Below are 14,939 nucleotides of genomic sequence, written 5' to 3'. Positions count from 1 at the left end.
TTTACCATGAACCTAAGAATTTTTCAGTGGCTCTGGTGAATTCCCACGTGAAAATAAGAATCTTTTAAGTCAAGAACAGCATACCAGTCCCTGGGTCTAAGGAATTGATAATAGACACTAGAGTGACCATCTGGAATTTCAGATCTAAAATAGGCCTGAAAATCCCCTTCCCCCCTTTGCCTTTGGGATTAGGAAGTAGTGGGAATAAAATCCCTTCCCTCTGAATGACATGGGAACATCCTGTATGGCCCCCACAAGGAGAGACTGAACCTCCTGAAATAGTATGCTCCCGTGAGAGTGGTCCCTGAAGAGAAGTAGGAAGGGGGAGAAGAAATAAGAGTGTATCCCTGTTCTACTATGCTTAAGGACCCTCTGATGCAGGTCCAAGCACGTAGGAAGCATGATAGGTGGCTGGTAATAATAGGGGTCGGGAAAGATGAAACAGTGGGGAATGCATCCGATGAAGTGAGCTGTAGCTCACAAAAGCTTATGCTCTAATAAATTTGTTAGTCTCTAAGGTGCCACAAGTACTCCTTTTCTTTTAGTGGGGAATGGTACACTGCTCTCAACCAGTGGGTCGAAATGACTGCTAGATGATCCACGTTGCCTAGAAGAGTTGGCAGCTGAAGAGAAGGATGGAGGAGAAGGATGAATCTTGCAACCCTGCCCCTCTTTTTGGACAGGTCCTGGGAATGCAGCAAGAATAGCTTGCACTGTTAGGAATGCTGTGGAAGGAATGGCTTTCTTTTTGCCACCAGTTTATAGATCCCCAGAGACTCAAGGGCCGTCCTTGAATCCTTAAGGCTCTGAAGCCTTTCATCAAGTTTTACTGGAAAACAGCGAGAGGCCTTCAAATGGGAGGTCTTGAATTGTTTGTTGCACCTCTGGGGAGAGGCGTGACTCCTGCAGCCAAGATGAACATCACATCGTGATGGCAGAGGCAATAGCTCAAGCTGCGGAGTCTGTCACATCCAGGCTCACCAGCAATGTTGTTCTGACAACTAATTTGCCTTCCTCCACCTAAGCAGAGAACTCCTGCTTTGCCACATCAGGAATCTTGTCTTTGAATTTCAGGATATTACACCACAGGCTGAAGTCATAACAACCCAGCAGAGCTTGCCGGTTCACAATCCTGAGCTGTAAATCTCCCGTGGAATAAAATTTCTGGACAAACAGATCTAGTTTTTTTGCTTCCTTTCCCTTTGGAGTAGAGGCCTGGTGTCCTTCCCTTTCCATTTCATTGGCAGCCATGACCACAAGAGAGACGGGAAGAGGGTGTCTGTAAGAGTGCTTGAATCCCTGTGAATGGACATAATATCTCTTCTCCACCCTTTTGGCAATGGGAGGCAGAGAAAAAGGAGTCTTCCATAAAATCCTGACAGGCTCCAGAATAGCTTCATTTATAGGAAGAGCTACCCTAGAAGGTCCTGCAGATGCTAAAATGTCCACAAGCCCGTGTGACCTTTCTTGTACCTCTTCTGACTGGATATCTAGAGTTGCAACAAGTCTTGATGAGCTCTAAAGCCATCAAGAGGTGGGAAGGTAGACTCAGCCACTACTGCCTCATCGGGAAACAAAGAAGGGGGATGACTATGAGCCGCCAATGTGATATGACCATGAAAAAAGCTAATGCGGTCTTGGGATGCATCAGGCGAAATATTTCCAGTAGAGATAAGGAGGTGTTAGTACCATTATACAAGGCACTGGTGAGACCTCATCTGGAATACTGTGTGCAGTTCTGGTCTCCCATGTTTAAGGATGAATTCAAACTGGAACAGGTACAGAGAAGGGTTACTAGGATGATCCGAGGAATGGAAAACTTGTCTTATGAAAGGAGACTCAAGGAGCTTGGCTTGTTTAGCCTAACCAAAAGAAGGCTGAGGGGAGATATGATTGTTCTCTATAAATATATCAGAGGGATAAATACCAGAGAGGGAGAGAAATTATTTAAGCTCAGTACCAATGTGGACACAAGAACAAATGGATATAAACTGGCCATCAGGAAGTTTAGACTTGAAATTAGTTGCAATAGGGCTGCAAGAGTAGAAGTGGCCAGTACCGAGTAGTGCTCTGGGTCCGCAGGAGTGTGGGTTCCAATATCTGTTCCATGCAAGGCTCCTGAATCATGGGAGAAACCAGTACCAACAAGTTAAGCAATTCTCTGGTTGCCTCAAAACCCTTGGATGTTGACGGCATTGGAAAGGGCTGCCAAGCCTTCAGGGATTATTCTCAACAGGCCCTTCCTGGGTTCCAGAGTCAGCAATCTCTGCTGGCTCACAAATTGCTTTTGGGGGATATGACCCAATGTTTGGGATGTTTGGAACATCCCACTGAGACCTTGTGAACACTCAGTGCCTTCCTCTTCGAGGGTCCCAGTACCAAGTCCTTAGGAGACTTATGAAGTCTCTTCTTAAGCACCAGCAATGTAGATCTGCCTGAGGACTCTGTCAGAATGGGAGGAAGCATTCCTAACATACTTGGATGTGCTCTGTACCCATTCAGAGCAGGAGAGTTCTGATGGAGGACAAAGCGCAGACTCCATGAGTAGGTACCTGAGCCTGGCAACCCTGTACCCTTTTCAAATGGGACTTGAACCCTCTACAAATGCAACATTTGCCACTGACATGCACCTCTCCCAGCCACTTAAGGCAGCTGGTATGTGGGTCACTCACTGGCATAGATCTGTTACATGAACAACATGCCTTGAAGCTAGGAAAACAGGGCATCAGTCCAGTATCACACCCAGTGTCCAACTAGGCACCAGTAACTCCACACTAAAAAGATAGCACATTCAAAACTTAATCCTATAACTATAGATATACCATACAAGACTAAAAACTAATGCACAGCTACTATTTACACTAAGGGAGGGAAAATATGAAGAAACAAAGATCGTCGCTCCAACAACAACCATCACTAGTGATAGAAAAGAACTGTGGTGGGTCGGGGCAGTGCAGCCCTTCATACTTGTGTGCCGTGGCACCAGGCACCGGAGGGAGCTAACACTTCCCCGACAAGTATTGCCAAGGGAAAAATTTCTGACAACTGTGCATAAATCACATACACATGCCTACGGTGGAATGGACAATTGCAATCACTCCAACAACTATAGAAATGTGACATTTTCATGAGTAGAAAAGCCAGAGGATCACTTTGGGGGCTAGATTCTCTTCAGCGCCCAGTTTCTGCTTAGTGTAGCTGATGGGGCATCTCCAAAGAAGCTAGTTGCAGCTTCACGATTCTAGAGAAAAGAAATCCTTAAATGAGGATTAGCACGGATGGCTTGAGAGAAAAATATTCTTTTTTCTCCCCAGTGTCACTAATTACCAAACTGTGATAAATCACATATGCCAAGATTTCATAAGTAATGCATGATTTTGGGTGCCTCAATTTCTGAGTTCCCAATATGAGACACATCAAAGCTCATTTTGAGAGATTTCTGAAAAATCAAGCCTGTTCAAGATGTCTCAAAATTGGGCACCCAAACTCACTAGACACTTTTGATAATCTTGGCCATAAAACTATCATGTGACTGCTGAGACTCAAAACAGTTTTACATCAGAGAAATTATAATGCATTTTGTGCACATTCAGACCTTATCTGCCAAGAAAAGCTAAATAATCGAATAGGAGAAAGCTTCAGAAGAAATTTAAAATAAAGCTTTTGAGTGGTGACAACAGCTTTTAAATATAATGGAATAAACATTCAGAAGCTACAATAGAGTGCCACATAATTTATATTCCATAAACACATTGTATGATCAACAATTGCCTTCAAAAAAAGAGAATATAAAGTATTAAATCAAGTTTTTAAACAGTAGCATCTATTTTATTAAAGTTTCTGCAACAAACCTGTGTGTTCCATCTCTTATGTTCCCTATCAAGTTGATTAATCAGTATCTCTGCAGCTTTGAGTGTTTCTTGCGCTTTAACTACTTCTGCTTCAAGGTTAGCCGCTTCAGCTGTTCTACTCTGGAACCTGTAAAAAAACTATACTTTTAAATTATTGTCAAGAACCAATTGGTATACTTTTTAAAGTCAAATTGAAAGGCTTTTTTTAAAAAATGGAAGGTTTTGTTTAAGTTTTGAAATAATTCATCCCACAAATCCTGATCTAAATGCCTAGTCCAAATAACTAAACTGGTAACTGTCCAGACAGAGGGAAAGAATCCTCCACCCCCGACTACAGAGCAAACCCTACTCCACAATGTTTGATGGTAGGTGGATCCAGGCAGTGGTAGATGCACTGGCCCCAGCCCAACTCCCTTATGTGACAGCAGACAGGCAGCACCCACAGAGTTGGACTCCACATCACACAGAAGTTGTGTATTCCTACACAAACTCCTGGAATCCTGCTCTTACATCTCTGAAGAACAGAACTGTATTTCAGCCCTTCTGCATCTGAATGGGAGGGGGCATCAGATTTTCCCCAATGTACACAGTTGACATTTGCAGATAGAGTAAACACACTATATAACATAATATATGCAAATCATTTCCTCCTTTACTTAACAGTTGATACCTGACTTGATCAGTTTATGATTTTAAGCCTGATTCAATGCCCACTAGGTCAATGAGAGATTTTCCATTGACTTCGGTGGGTATTGGATTAGCGCCACTCTGAGGGATAGGAAATGCCAGCTCTCTGAATTTCTGTTTATATTAGTAATAGCATCAAACATAACAGGGGAAATAGCAAAATACTGAAGTCAAGTCTTGGCAGGTAACAGGCTTCTCTAATCTCCTTAAAACTTGTAAGAAAGGCTACAGACACAAATTAACTATTTTGGCTAAGAAATATCTCATATGGGAACTGCATACACTTTGAAATATGGATTAAAAAGTTGTGTAATTTTGCCATGACTTTTATAAGTACCACTGTATATATTTTCTGCTGAAATACACTTTACAATACCTTTATAAAGGAATTCTCTTTGGTAAATGTCAGTGAATAACTTTATAGAGTAGAATCTTGCTAACTCACACTGGTGACTCCACTACAGTGCAAAACACTGAATTTTGTGAATTACTAATGAAAAAAAAACCAAACTCCAATCAAAAATCAAGGTTAATACTTCACAAAATGTAGGTGTTCATTTAACTGTGCTTCATAATATGTGCTAATTATACATCCAAATATGCTAGTAAATTAAATGCAGTATATTTTGGAAAAATAATACACAACTTATTTGTAAAATAAGAGACTTCACTGAATCATCTAGTTTTAAATCTGTGCTAAGTAGTTGGGAGAAATCACCAATATTTTTGTGCAAATGATGTAGTGGGGTTTAGTAACATCCAGATTAGTGAGGCTTTAATGTATTTCTTATTGTAACGGGACATAAATAGCATCATTTTTCCTTTTTTCTAATGAAGAAACTATCTTCATAAAAGCCCTTACATCAGATATTTCCCTCTCCCTCTTTGCATGGTGCTAGTTACACTTGGAGCTGTGTGCACAATTTTGGGTATTCTGGGTACAACAATAAAAGGTTTGTTTAAAAATGAATTTGAGTAAAGAAATTCCACCATCGATTAGAAAAAAAGGCCATTCTGTGCCACTGTGGAATAAGAGTTCCTGATGGGATGCTACAAAGAAAAAAGGGAGGTACTGTCACTGGTTGGTCCCAATAATGAAAAATTTCTTACGAATAAATTTCCTTTCTGCTAACAACATCTCCCACAATTCTGGATTTCTAGGTTGCTCTCCTGTCTCTGGTTTCAGAGTAGCAGCCGTGTTAGTCTGTATTCGCAAAAAGAAAAGGAGTACTTGTGGCACCTTAGAGACTAACAAATTTATTAGAGCATAAGCTTTCGTGAGCTACAGCTCACTTCATCGGATGCATTTGGTGGAAAAAACAGAGGAGAGATTTATATACACACACACAGAGAACATGAAACAATGGGTTTATCATACACACTGTAAGGAGAGTGATCACTTAAGATAAGCCAGCACCAACAGCAGGGGGGGAAGGAGGAAAACCTTTCATGGTGACAAGCAGGTAGGCTAATTCCAGCAGTTAACAAGAATATCAGAGGAACAGTGGGGGGTGGGGTGGGAGGGAGAAATACCATGGGGAAATAGTTTTACTTTGTGTAATGACTCATCCATTCCCAGTCTCTATTCAAGCCTAAGTTAATTGTATCCAGTTTGCAAATTAATTCCAATTCAGCAGTCTCTCGTTGGAGTCTGTTTTTGAAGCTTTTTTGTTGAAGTATAGCCACTCTTAGGTCTGTGATCGAGTGACCAGAGAGATTGAAGTGTTCTCCAACTGGTTTTTGAATGTTATAATTCTTGACGTCTGATTTGTGTCCATTCATTCTTTTACGTAGAGACTGTCCAGTTTGGCCAATGTACATGGCAGAGGGGCATTGCTGGCACATGATGGCATATATCACATTGGTAGATGCGCAGGTGAACGAGCCTCTGATAGTGTGGCTGATGTGATTAGGCCCTATGATGGTATCCCCTGAATAGATATGTGGACAGAGTTGGCAACGGGCTTTGTTGCAAGGATAGGTTCCTGGGTTAGTGGTTCTGTTGTGTGGTGTGTGGTTGCTGGTGAGTATTTGCTTCAGATTGGGGGGCTGTCTGTAAGCAAGGACTGGTCTATCTCCCAAGATCTGAGAGAGTGATGGCTCGTCCTTCAGGATAGGTTGTAGATCCTTGATGATGCGTTGGAGAGGTTTTAGTTGGGGGCTGAAGGTGATGGCTAGTGGCGTTCTGTTGTTTTCTTTGTTGGGCCTGTCCTGTAGTAGGTGACTTCTGGGTACTCTTCTGGCTCTGTCAATCTGTTTCTTCACTTCAGCAGGTGGGTATTGTAGTTGTAGGAATGCATGATAGAGATTTTGTAGGTGTTTGTCTCTGTCTGAGGGGTTGGAGCAAATGCGGTTATATCGTAGCGCTTGGCTGTAGACAATGGATCGAGTGGTATGATCTGGATGAAAGCTAGAGGCATGTAGGTAGGAATAGCGGTCAGTAGGTTTCCGATATAGGGTGGTGTTTATGTGACCATCGCTTATTAGCACCGTAGTGTCCTACCTGCTTGTCACCATGAAAGGTTTTCCTCTTTCCCCCCCCCCCCGTTGTTGGTGATGGCTTATCTTAAGTGATCACTCTCCTTACAGTGTGTATGATAAACCCATTGTTTCATGTTCTCTGTGTGTGTGTATATAAATCTCTCCTCTGTTTTTTCCACCAAATGCATCCGATGAAGTGAGCTGTAGCTCACGAAAGCTTATGCTCTAATAAATTTGTTAGTCTCTAAGGTGCCACAAGTACTCCTTTTCTCCTGTCTCTGAAGCTTATGCCAAGGACAGCTCTTCAGGACAGGTTGGACAAAGCGGACTGAGCAGCTTGCTCCATGGTATCTGCTATTTCTATGAGGAGGTGTTTGTGGCTCCAATCTTCTGGTCTCCCTCCTGAAGTACAGCAGACCATCCAGGATTTGCCATTCGAGGGTCCTTCCCTCTTCTCAGAAAAAGATGGACAATAGGCTGCATAGCCTAAAAGATGCTAGGGAAACACCGAAGTCGCTTGAAATTTATACACCAGCAATAAGAAGAAAGCAATTCCAGCCCCCAGCAGGCTCACAAATATGAGAGCTTAATACCTTATCCCCAAGACCCGCTGAGAAAAACGAGCAGGAATTACAGAAGGCAACCACCTCCCCTCATCACATGCGACAGCAGGATCCTTTTGACCAACAGCTAACTCTAAACATGCATTTTGATAGGCTTTGAGGGCAGCATACCACTGCTTGCAGATTAATTTGTTCCTACCTATACCTTTGCCAATCATGCATCGCACTTCCTTGGTGCTTGGACTCACATCACATCAGATCAGTGGGTCCCAAGCACAATGGATATGGGATATTCCCTTCTATCTATATTATAGTTTCATCACCCCACATCTCCCCCATCCTTCTTCAGGGGTCACTCTCATGAGATCATCCCTCAGCAGAAATGAATAGTTACTGTATGACTATCTTCTTTGGTCTAATGTACATAGTTATTTTTTCTCTCTAGAATGTTTGTTAATAATATTATGCAAATTTTACATTTTGGGAATAACTCATCTGACAGCAAGCAAAAGCAAACAGGGCACGGCCGTGTGGCTGTATAATGAAGGTGCTAGCTGTAGACCAAATAACTGCTTTGCAAATTTCTGAAGTGGACGCACTTGCTCATTCCACCTCAATCCTTTCTGGGACAGGAGCCTCTGATAATTTGTAGGCTTCCACAATACATAGTTTAATCCGTCTAGTGATGGAGGACTTGGACGCTCTGAGGTTCTGGCAGTTTGGGTGGAAGGACACAAATAAGGAGCCCAATCTTCTTGTGGATTCTGTGTGTTTGAGATAGATTTTCCATCCTCTTCTGACCTCTAAGGTGTGCCACAGCTTTTCTGTTGGATTTTGTGACTTTGACCAAATGAAGGAAGCATAACTTCTTGGGGTGTGTGGAAGGAGGAATTTACCTCAGAATGAAGGGATTCTGGTGTCCTGAGTACCAGCTTGTCCTTATGGAACATGCAGTAAGGCTGCTAGCTCCAACACTCACCGGGTGGATGTGACTGCTACTAAAAAACAAGTCTTAGTGGAAAAACGGAAGGCCAACGCTGAAGATCAGACTTGTTCCACTCATCCCTAATCACTTGTTTGAAGAAGCAGCAAAGGGGTACTGCAGCCTCAAGGGAGGATTTTGAGGGGAGACATTTACTATGAGGCTTACTCTTTGGTACCTGCTTAGATTTCAGAGGCAGACAGCTCACCTTCCTCAGTGGAGATAGCAGAAAGAGGAATCTGAGGACTCATATCTCCAGGATTTTTTTGTGCTTTTTCTTTCCTTTTTTAGCCTTTTCAGATTTTTTAACATTTTTAGCTTGCTTTGGGAGTGCAGAAACGCTGCTGTGGCTTTGGTGAGGACTTTTGTGACTTGCCTTTCTTAGGACCTAGAGCATTTTAGGGAGGTCTGCCTCACAGTCCTCCCCCAGTGGGTCCCATTCTCCCTGGGAGAGGGGTGCAGAGTCTTTGTCAGAGCCCTCCTGGTTGGCTTGTGAGAAAGGAAGGCTGAATAGAAGCCCTGCTTCTTTTCCCAAGGTGCTCAGGATCCACTTTAAGACTTGTGGGGGAGGGGACTTGTGGCCCCGCAAGCCTCCCCTCTTTGTTTTGAACAGGTCCCCTAGGTTTTATTGCGAGTCAAGTGGTCAGGGTCCTCCTCACTTCTGGAGCCCCTTCCTGCTTTGCACTGGACCATTTTCCCTCCATTGGAGTTGCAGCTGCCTCAGTGAGTACAGGACCCAACCTGCCTGTCTGACCTGCAACCCCCAGACCTAATTTAGTTAGGACTGGAAGGCTGGGTGCAGACTGGGCAAAACTCTACATCTGTTGATCCTGGGAAGGCTGCCTCATATATAGAGTATGTCCACACTGTAATTAAACAGCTGTGACTGGCCCATGTTAGCTGACTCAGGTTCGAGCTGCAGAGCTATAAAACCGATGGATAGACATTTGGGCTCAGGCTGGTGTCCAGGCTCTGGGACTCTGCAAGACGCTTTACTACAATGTAGGCATACACACTTGGTTTTGACTCAGTGCTTTCTTGGCTGCTTGGCTATACCTCTGAGGGGCAGAGGAGCCAGCAGAGAGACGCTGCAGCAGAGGCTCAGGGAGCGTTAAACACCAAGTTGTTAACCAACCCAGGAGAAGGAGGAATGCCGACGAGGAAGAACATAGCTTCCAATTGCCCAAAGAACTGGGCAGAAAAGTTAAAACAGAAGGAGGAAGGGCAGAAACAAAAGAAATTGCCACTGTCTGCTGCTGCAGAGGAAGAGAAAACTGGCAGCAAACAGGTGATGGGGGGGGAGGGCGGACCAGAATACGTGGCTACAAAATGCTAATCTGCCTCTTGAGCTGCAGGGAGAGGAGAGCAAGGCATATGTCCAGAATCACAGGAGACAATGGGCTGCAGAAAAATAGAGCAGTGGATTAGACAGAGGATGACAAACAGTTCTAGCTGAACTTTTCGTAAGCCTCAGGGAGACATCTCTAGACATTTCAAGAATAAGGACTAATCAACACAACCGTATTTTTGCTGTGAAGCCTCTTCTGTTAAAGTAGAATTAAAATATTAAAATCAGTCAACAAAATTATTATGAAAACCATTCAAAAGACATGTAAGTAAAACCAACGTACTTATCTTTTAATTCTGACACTTTTTGACCGACAGAGTTAAGCAGATCTTCTAGTTTCTGTTTTCTGTCTTCAGTTTTCTTTAGGTTACTAAAAAACAATTTTCTACTTTATTATTGATATAGATTCAGATTCATACCAACCAAAAAGCAAAAACAATAAAAAATATTTTAAAAAATATAATAGAGGAGACAGCATTTAGGATCTTAGCACCCAAAGACACAGGCCTTCCATGATCTTTGTGACCCATAAATTTCAAAGATAGTCTCAGTTTTCACTTTAAAAAATTTTTCTAGCACTGTTTATTATAAAAACAGCCTTGAAAATGTAAACCAAACACTAATATTGAAAGTTTGTCACTGTGATTCTTCATGAAAATCAGGGGCATGCTAGCTCTCTCCTAACACTCAATCAGGACTGACTTTTGGTACTTTGGAAAACCATGGCCACAGGTCCCTCAATTTATAGTGATCCTAAGACTAATTCACTGCTGTGGAGACCCAGTAGCCATGATTGTGCTAAAACCACCCTAAGATCTCTCCTAATCAGCTCCATGCAGAGAAAGAAACTATGCCTCTCATAAAATAGCAGGAGTTTCATTGAAATCACCTAACAGGCTATATTGGGTTTAGGTTCCTACATCCAATAAAGTAATGTGTGATACAACATGACCAGAGGGCAGCAGAAGAGTATTAGAAGGGTGCCTTATTCCCTATGGGGGAAGAAAGTTTGCTATAAATTAATTAAAGCACCTGAAGCCCATTAAAGCACCTGAAGTCAGTCACACAATAAAAACTCCCTGTTTCAATCAGACAAGAGGAGAAGTTGAAGCAGAGTGGATTGGTGTTGGAGTAGTTTGGAGGGAAGCAGAGGAGAGTTTGGAGAATTGTTGAGGTGGGCTAAGATGACCAAGACCCTAGGTAAAGGGACACCTGATTTGTACAGAGGGAGGACAGGAAGTCCCACAAACTGAAGGGCAGGAGAGGGAATTAGCCCAGGGGAAGGAACTGCTAGTTCTAGTCGTTTACCACTATCCCTAGGGCCCCTGGGCTGGCCCCTCTCCTCCTCTAGGACAGTGGGGCAGTGAATACCCCAGTTCAGGGGCAAGAAATGGTGCCCTGAATCCTCCCCCCTCCCCAAGAAGAAAAAGTGCGAGACCCATCATAGTAGTGCTGGCAATTTGCCACAAATGATTATGCACTAGTATGTGACACTTGCATTATTTCATAGTCACAGAATTTAAGGCCAGAAGGGACCATGAGATAATCTAATCTGACCTCCTGTATATCACAGATCATTAAATTTCAGTCAGCTACCTCAATATTGAGCCCAATAACTTGTGTACGGCTAAAGCACATCTTCCTGAAGGAAGACATCAAGATTTGAAAACATCAAGACATGGAGAATCCACATCTTTCCTTGGTGTTTTGTGCCAGTGGTTTATCAAACTCACTGTTAAAAATGTGTGCCTAATTTCTAATTTGAATTTGTCTGGCTTCAGCTCCCAGCCTTTGGTTCTTGCTATGCCTTTGTCCACTCAATTAAAGAGTCCATTTGTACCCAATATTTTCTCTCTGAAGGTACTTGTACACTGTAATCAAGTCACTTCTCAATCTAAACAGATTGAGCTCTTTAAGTCTCTCACCATAAGTCATTTTATCCAGCCTTTTTATACATAATTTTTAAAATATGGACACCAGAACTATATGCAGTATTCCAGTATCAGTCTGACCAACGCCACAGACAGTGGTAAAATCACCTTCCTGCTTACTACTCCCCTTTTTATACATACAAGGATCACAGTAGCCCTTTTTGTCTTAGCATCACACTGGGAGGTTATATTGAGCTGTTTGTCCAGTATGATCACTAAAGACTTTTCAGAGTCACTGCTTTCCAGAATACAGTTCTCCACTCTGTAGGCATGGGCTGCATTCCTTGTTCCTAGATGTATAACTTTGCATTTGACTTCACGAAAACACATTTTGTTTGAATGGCCTTAGCTTACCAAGTTATCCAGATCACTCTATGACTTTTCTGTCATCATTTTTTAACATTCTGCCAGTCTTTGTCTTCCACAAATTTTATAAAGCTGTTATTTTATATATACTTCTAGATCACTGATAAAAATGTTGAATAACATTGGGCATAATACCAATCCCTGCAGAACCCCCTCAGAAACATTCCCATACTATGATGACTTCCCATTAAAAATTACCTTTTGAGTTCTGTCAGCTATCTAGCTGTTAAGCCATTTAACACAGGCTTTACAGATATTGTATAGTGCAATTTTTTTTATCAGAATGTTGTAGATTAAGGTAAATGCCTTATAAACATCTAAGTATATTACATCTACTCAGTTACCTTTATCAAACAAACTTGTAATCTGATCAAAAAATGAATTCATGTTTGTTTGACAAGCCCTATTTTCCAAAACAAAGCAAAAAAAAATAAAGTGGCATTAATTATATTCTTATCCTTTAATTCTTTATCAATTGAATCCTATATCAGCTTTTCCATTATTTTGTCCAGGATTGATGTCAGGCTAAACAGCCTATAATTACACAGATCACTCCACCTGGTCTTTCCGAATAGTGGCACAATATTAGCATTATTCCAGTCTTCTGGAATTTCCCCAGTATTCCAAGATTTATTACTAATTAACATCAGCAGGCCAGAGATCTCTTCAGCCAACTCTTTTAAGACCCCTGGTTGCAGGTTATCCAGGCCTGCTGATTTAAAAGCGTTTATCCCTAATAGATAATGTTTAACAGCCTATTTAGTTACTAATGTATTGGGAAGTACTTCATCATCCTCATGTGATATAAATACATCATCCTGATTCCTCCCAAGTACTGAACAGAAACATTTATTGAACACTTCTGCCTTTTCTTCATCACTATTAACAGTTTTAGCATCTCCAGCTATGATACAGACCTATGCCATGGATAGAAATTATGTAGTTCCTAATATACTTTAAAAACTCCTTATTTTCCTTGCCTTGTCAGCAATGGATTTTTTCCCTGGTGTCTTTCACTTCCCTTATAAATTTTCTGCACTTCATAACTTCTAATTTATACATAATCTAATTTATACATAATCTATAATTTATACATAATCCCCATCTTTCCATTTGTTATATATATCTATATCTATATCTATATATCTGCTGTCATAATTTTGCTATTGAACCAGCATGCACTTTTGGGCAAAGTTGTGCGAAGTTATGTACTATCACTGTACAGTATCACTTTTTAAAAAATATTTAATTAATAACACTACAGATATCTTTGGAATGCAGAACAACTGCAGAATAAAATGCATCTTACTCACGCTTCCAATCCTGTCTGTTCTTTTTCCAGAGGCTGAATTCGTTCCAAGACATAGGAATACTGGACATTGGCCTTAACCCAAGCTGCAAGTGGAGCAGCTGCAGTACTAGCTCGTTTAGCATTCTGAAAAAAAAATCAATACAAATTATAAAAAGGTCCTTACTGAATTTCAAACACAAGAGAAACTGCATAGTGGACTTTGAGGATAACTCTCCAGGGGAGGGAACTCCAATTATTAGGAAGAGACAGGTAATAGTTATGGGAGATTCGATCATTAGAAACATAGCTGGGTTCGCGATGACCGAGAGAACCGCATAGTGACTTGTCTACCTGGTGCGAAGGTTGCAGATCTCTCGAGACATCTAGATAGACTTACATATAGCGCTGGGGAGGAGCTGGTGGTCGATGTACATGAAGGTACCAATGACAAAGGGAAGAATAGAAGAGAGTCCAGGAAGCCAAATTTAGGCTGCTAGGTAAGAGATTGAAAGCTAGAACCTTCATGATAACATTGTCTGAAATGCTTTCAGTTCCACATGCAGGGCCACTTAAACAAGCAGAACTGCGGGGTCTCAATGCATGGATGAGACGATGGTGCACGGAAGAGGGGTTTAGATTTATTAAGAACTGGCAAAACTTTTGGGGAAAGGGGGAAACTATACAGGAAGGATGGGCTCCACCTAAACCAAAATGGAACCAGATTGGTGGCACTTTCAATTAAAAAGGTCATGGAGAAGTTTTAAACTAAGGACTGGAGGAAAGCGGACATGTGGTTTGGATGGAAGCATCCCCTAGGGGAGGATCTATTAATGGAGACTCTGTATGTGCTTGTAAAGAGGAGAGAATGGAAGATCATAAAATACAGGTAGGATCTGATGAGAAACAGTCAAATGAAAAAGAATCCCATTCAATTACATCCTGTCATGGCAGACAGTTAAAAAATGACAAGTTTTTGAAGTGCTTATATATAAATACTTGAAGTCTAAATAATAAGATGGGTGAACTAGAGTGCCTTGTATTAAATGAGGATATTGATATAATAGGCATCACAGAAACTTGGTGGAATGAGAATCAATGGGACACAATATTACCAGGGTACAAAATATATCGGAAGCACAAAACAGGTTATGCTGGTAGGGGAGTGGCACTATATGTGAAAGAAAGCATAGAATCAAATGAGGTAAAAAACTTAAATGAACCAAACTGTACCACAGAATCTCTGTGGATAGTAATTCCATACTCTAATAATAAGAATATAGCAGTAGGGATATATTACCAACCACCTGACTAGGATGGTGATAGTGACTGTGAAATGCGCAGGGAGAAAGGAGAGGTTATCAAAATAAAAAACTCAATAATAATGGGGGATTTCAACTATCCCCATATTCACTGGGTACATGTCACCTAAGGAAGGATGC

At 41.6% G+C, this 14,939-nt stretch overlaps 1 protein-coding gene across 3 annotated transcripts in view; it reads right to left on the bottom strand.

Annotated features, from left to right (window-relative positions):
* Positions 1–14,939, bottom strand: part of DYNC2H1 (dynein cytoplasmic 2 heavy chain 1) — a 402,215-nt gene that overhangs the window by 240,412 nt on the left and 146,864 nt on the right. For all 3 annotated transcript variants that reach the window (XM_038380308.2, XM_038380318.2, XM_043504200.1), the window contains 3 exons: positions 13,523–13,644; positions 10,196–10,282; positions 3,852–3,978 (listed from right to left, as the gene is read on the bottom strand). In XM_038380308.2, coding sequence (XP_038236236.1) covers positions 3,852–3,978; positions 10,196–10,282; positions 13,523–13,644 — 336 coding nt within the window. The remainder of the gene's footprint in view (positions 1–3,851; positions 3,979–10,195; positions 10,283–13,522; positions 13,645–14,939) is intronic.

Source organism: Dermochelys coriacea, chromosome 1, assembly GCF_009764565.3.
Source record: "Dermochelys coriacea isolate rDerCor1 chromosome 1, rDerCor1.pri.v4, whole genome shotgun sequence".
Lineage (NCBI taxonomy): Eukaryota > Metazoa > Chordata > Testudines > Dermochelyidae > Dermochelys > Dermochelys coriacea.
This window is presented reverse-complemented; position numbering and strand designations above follow the sequence as displayed.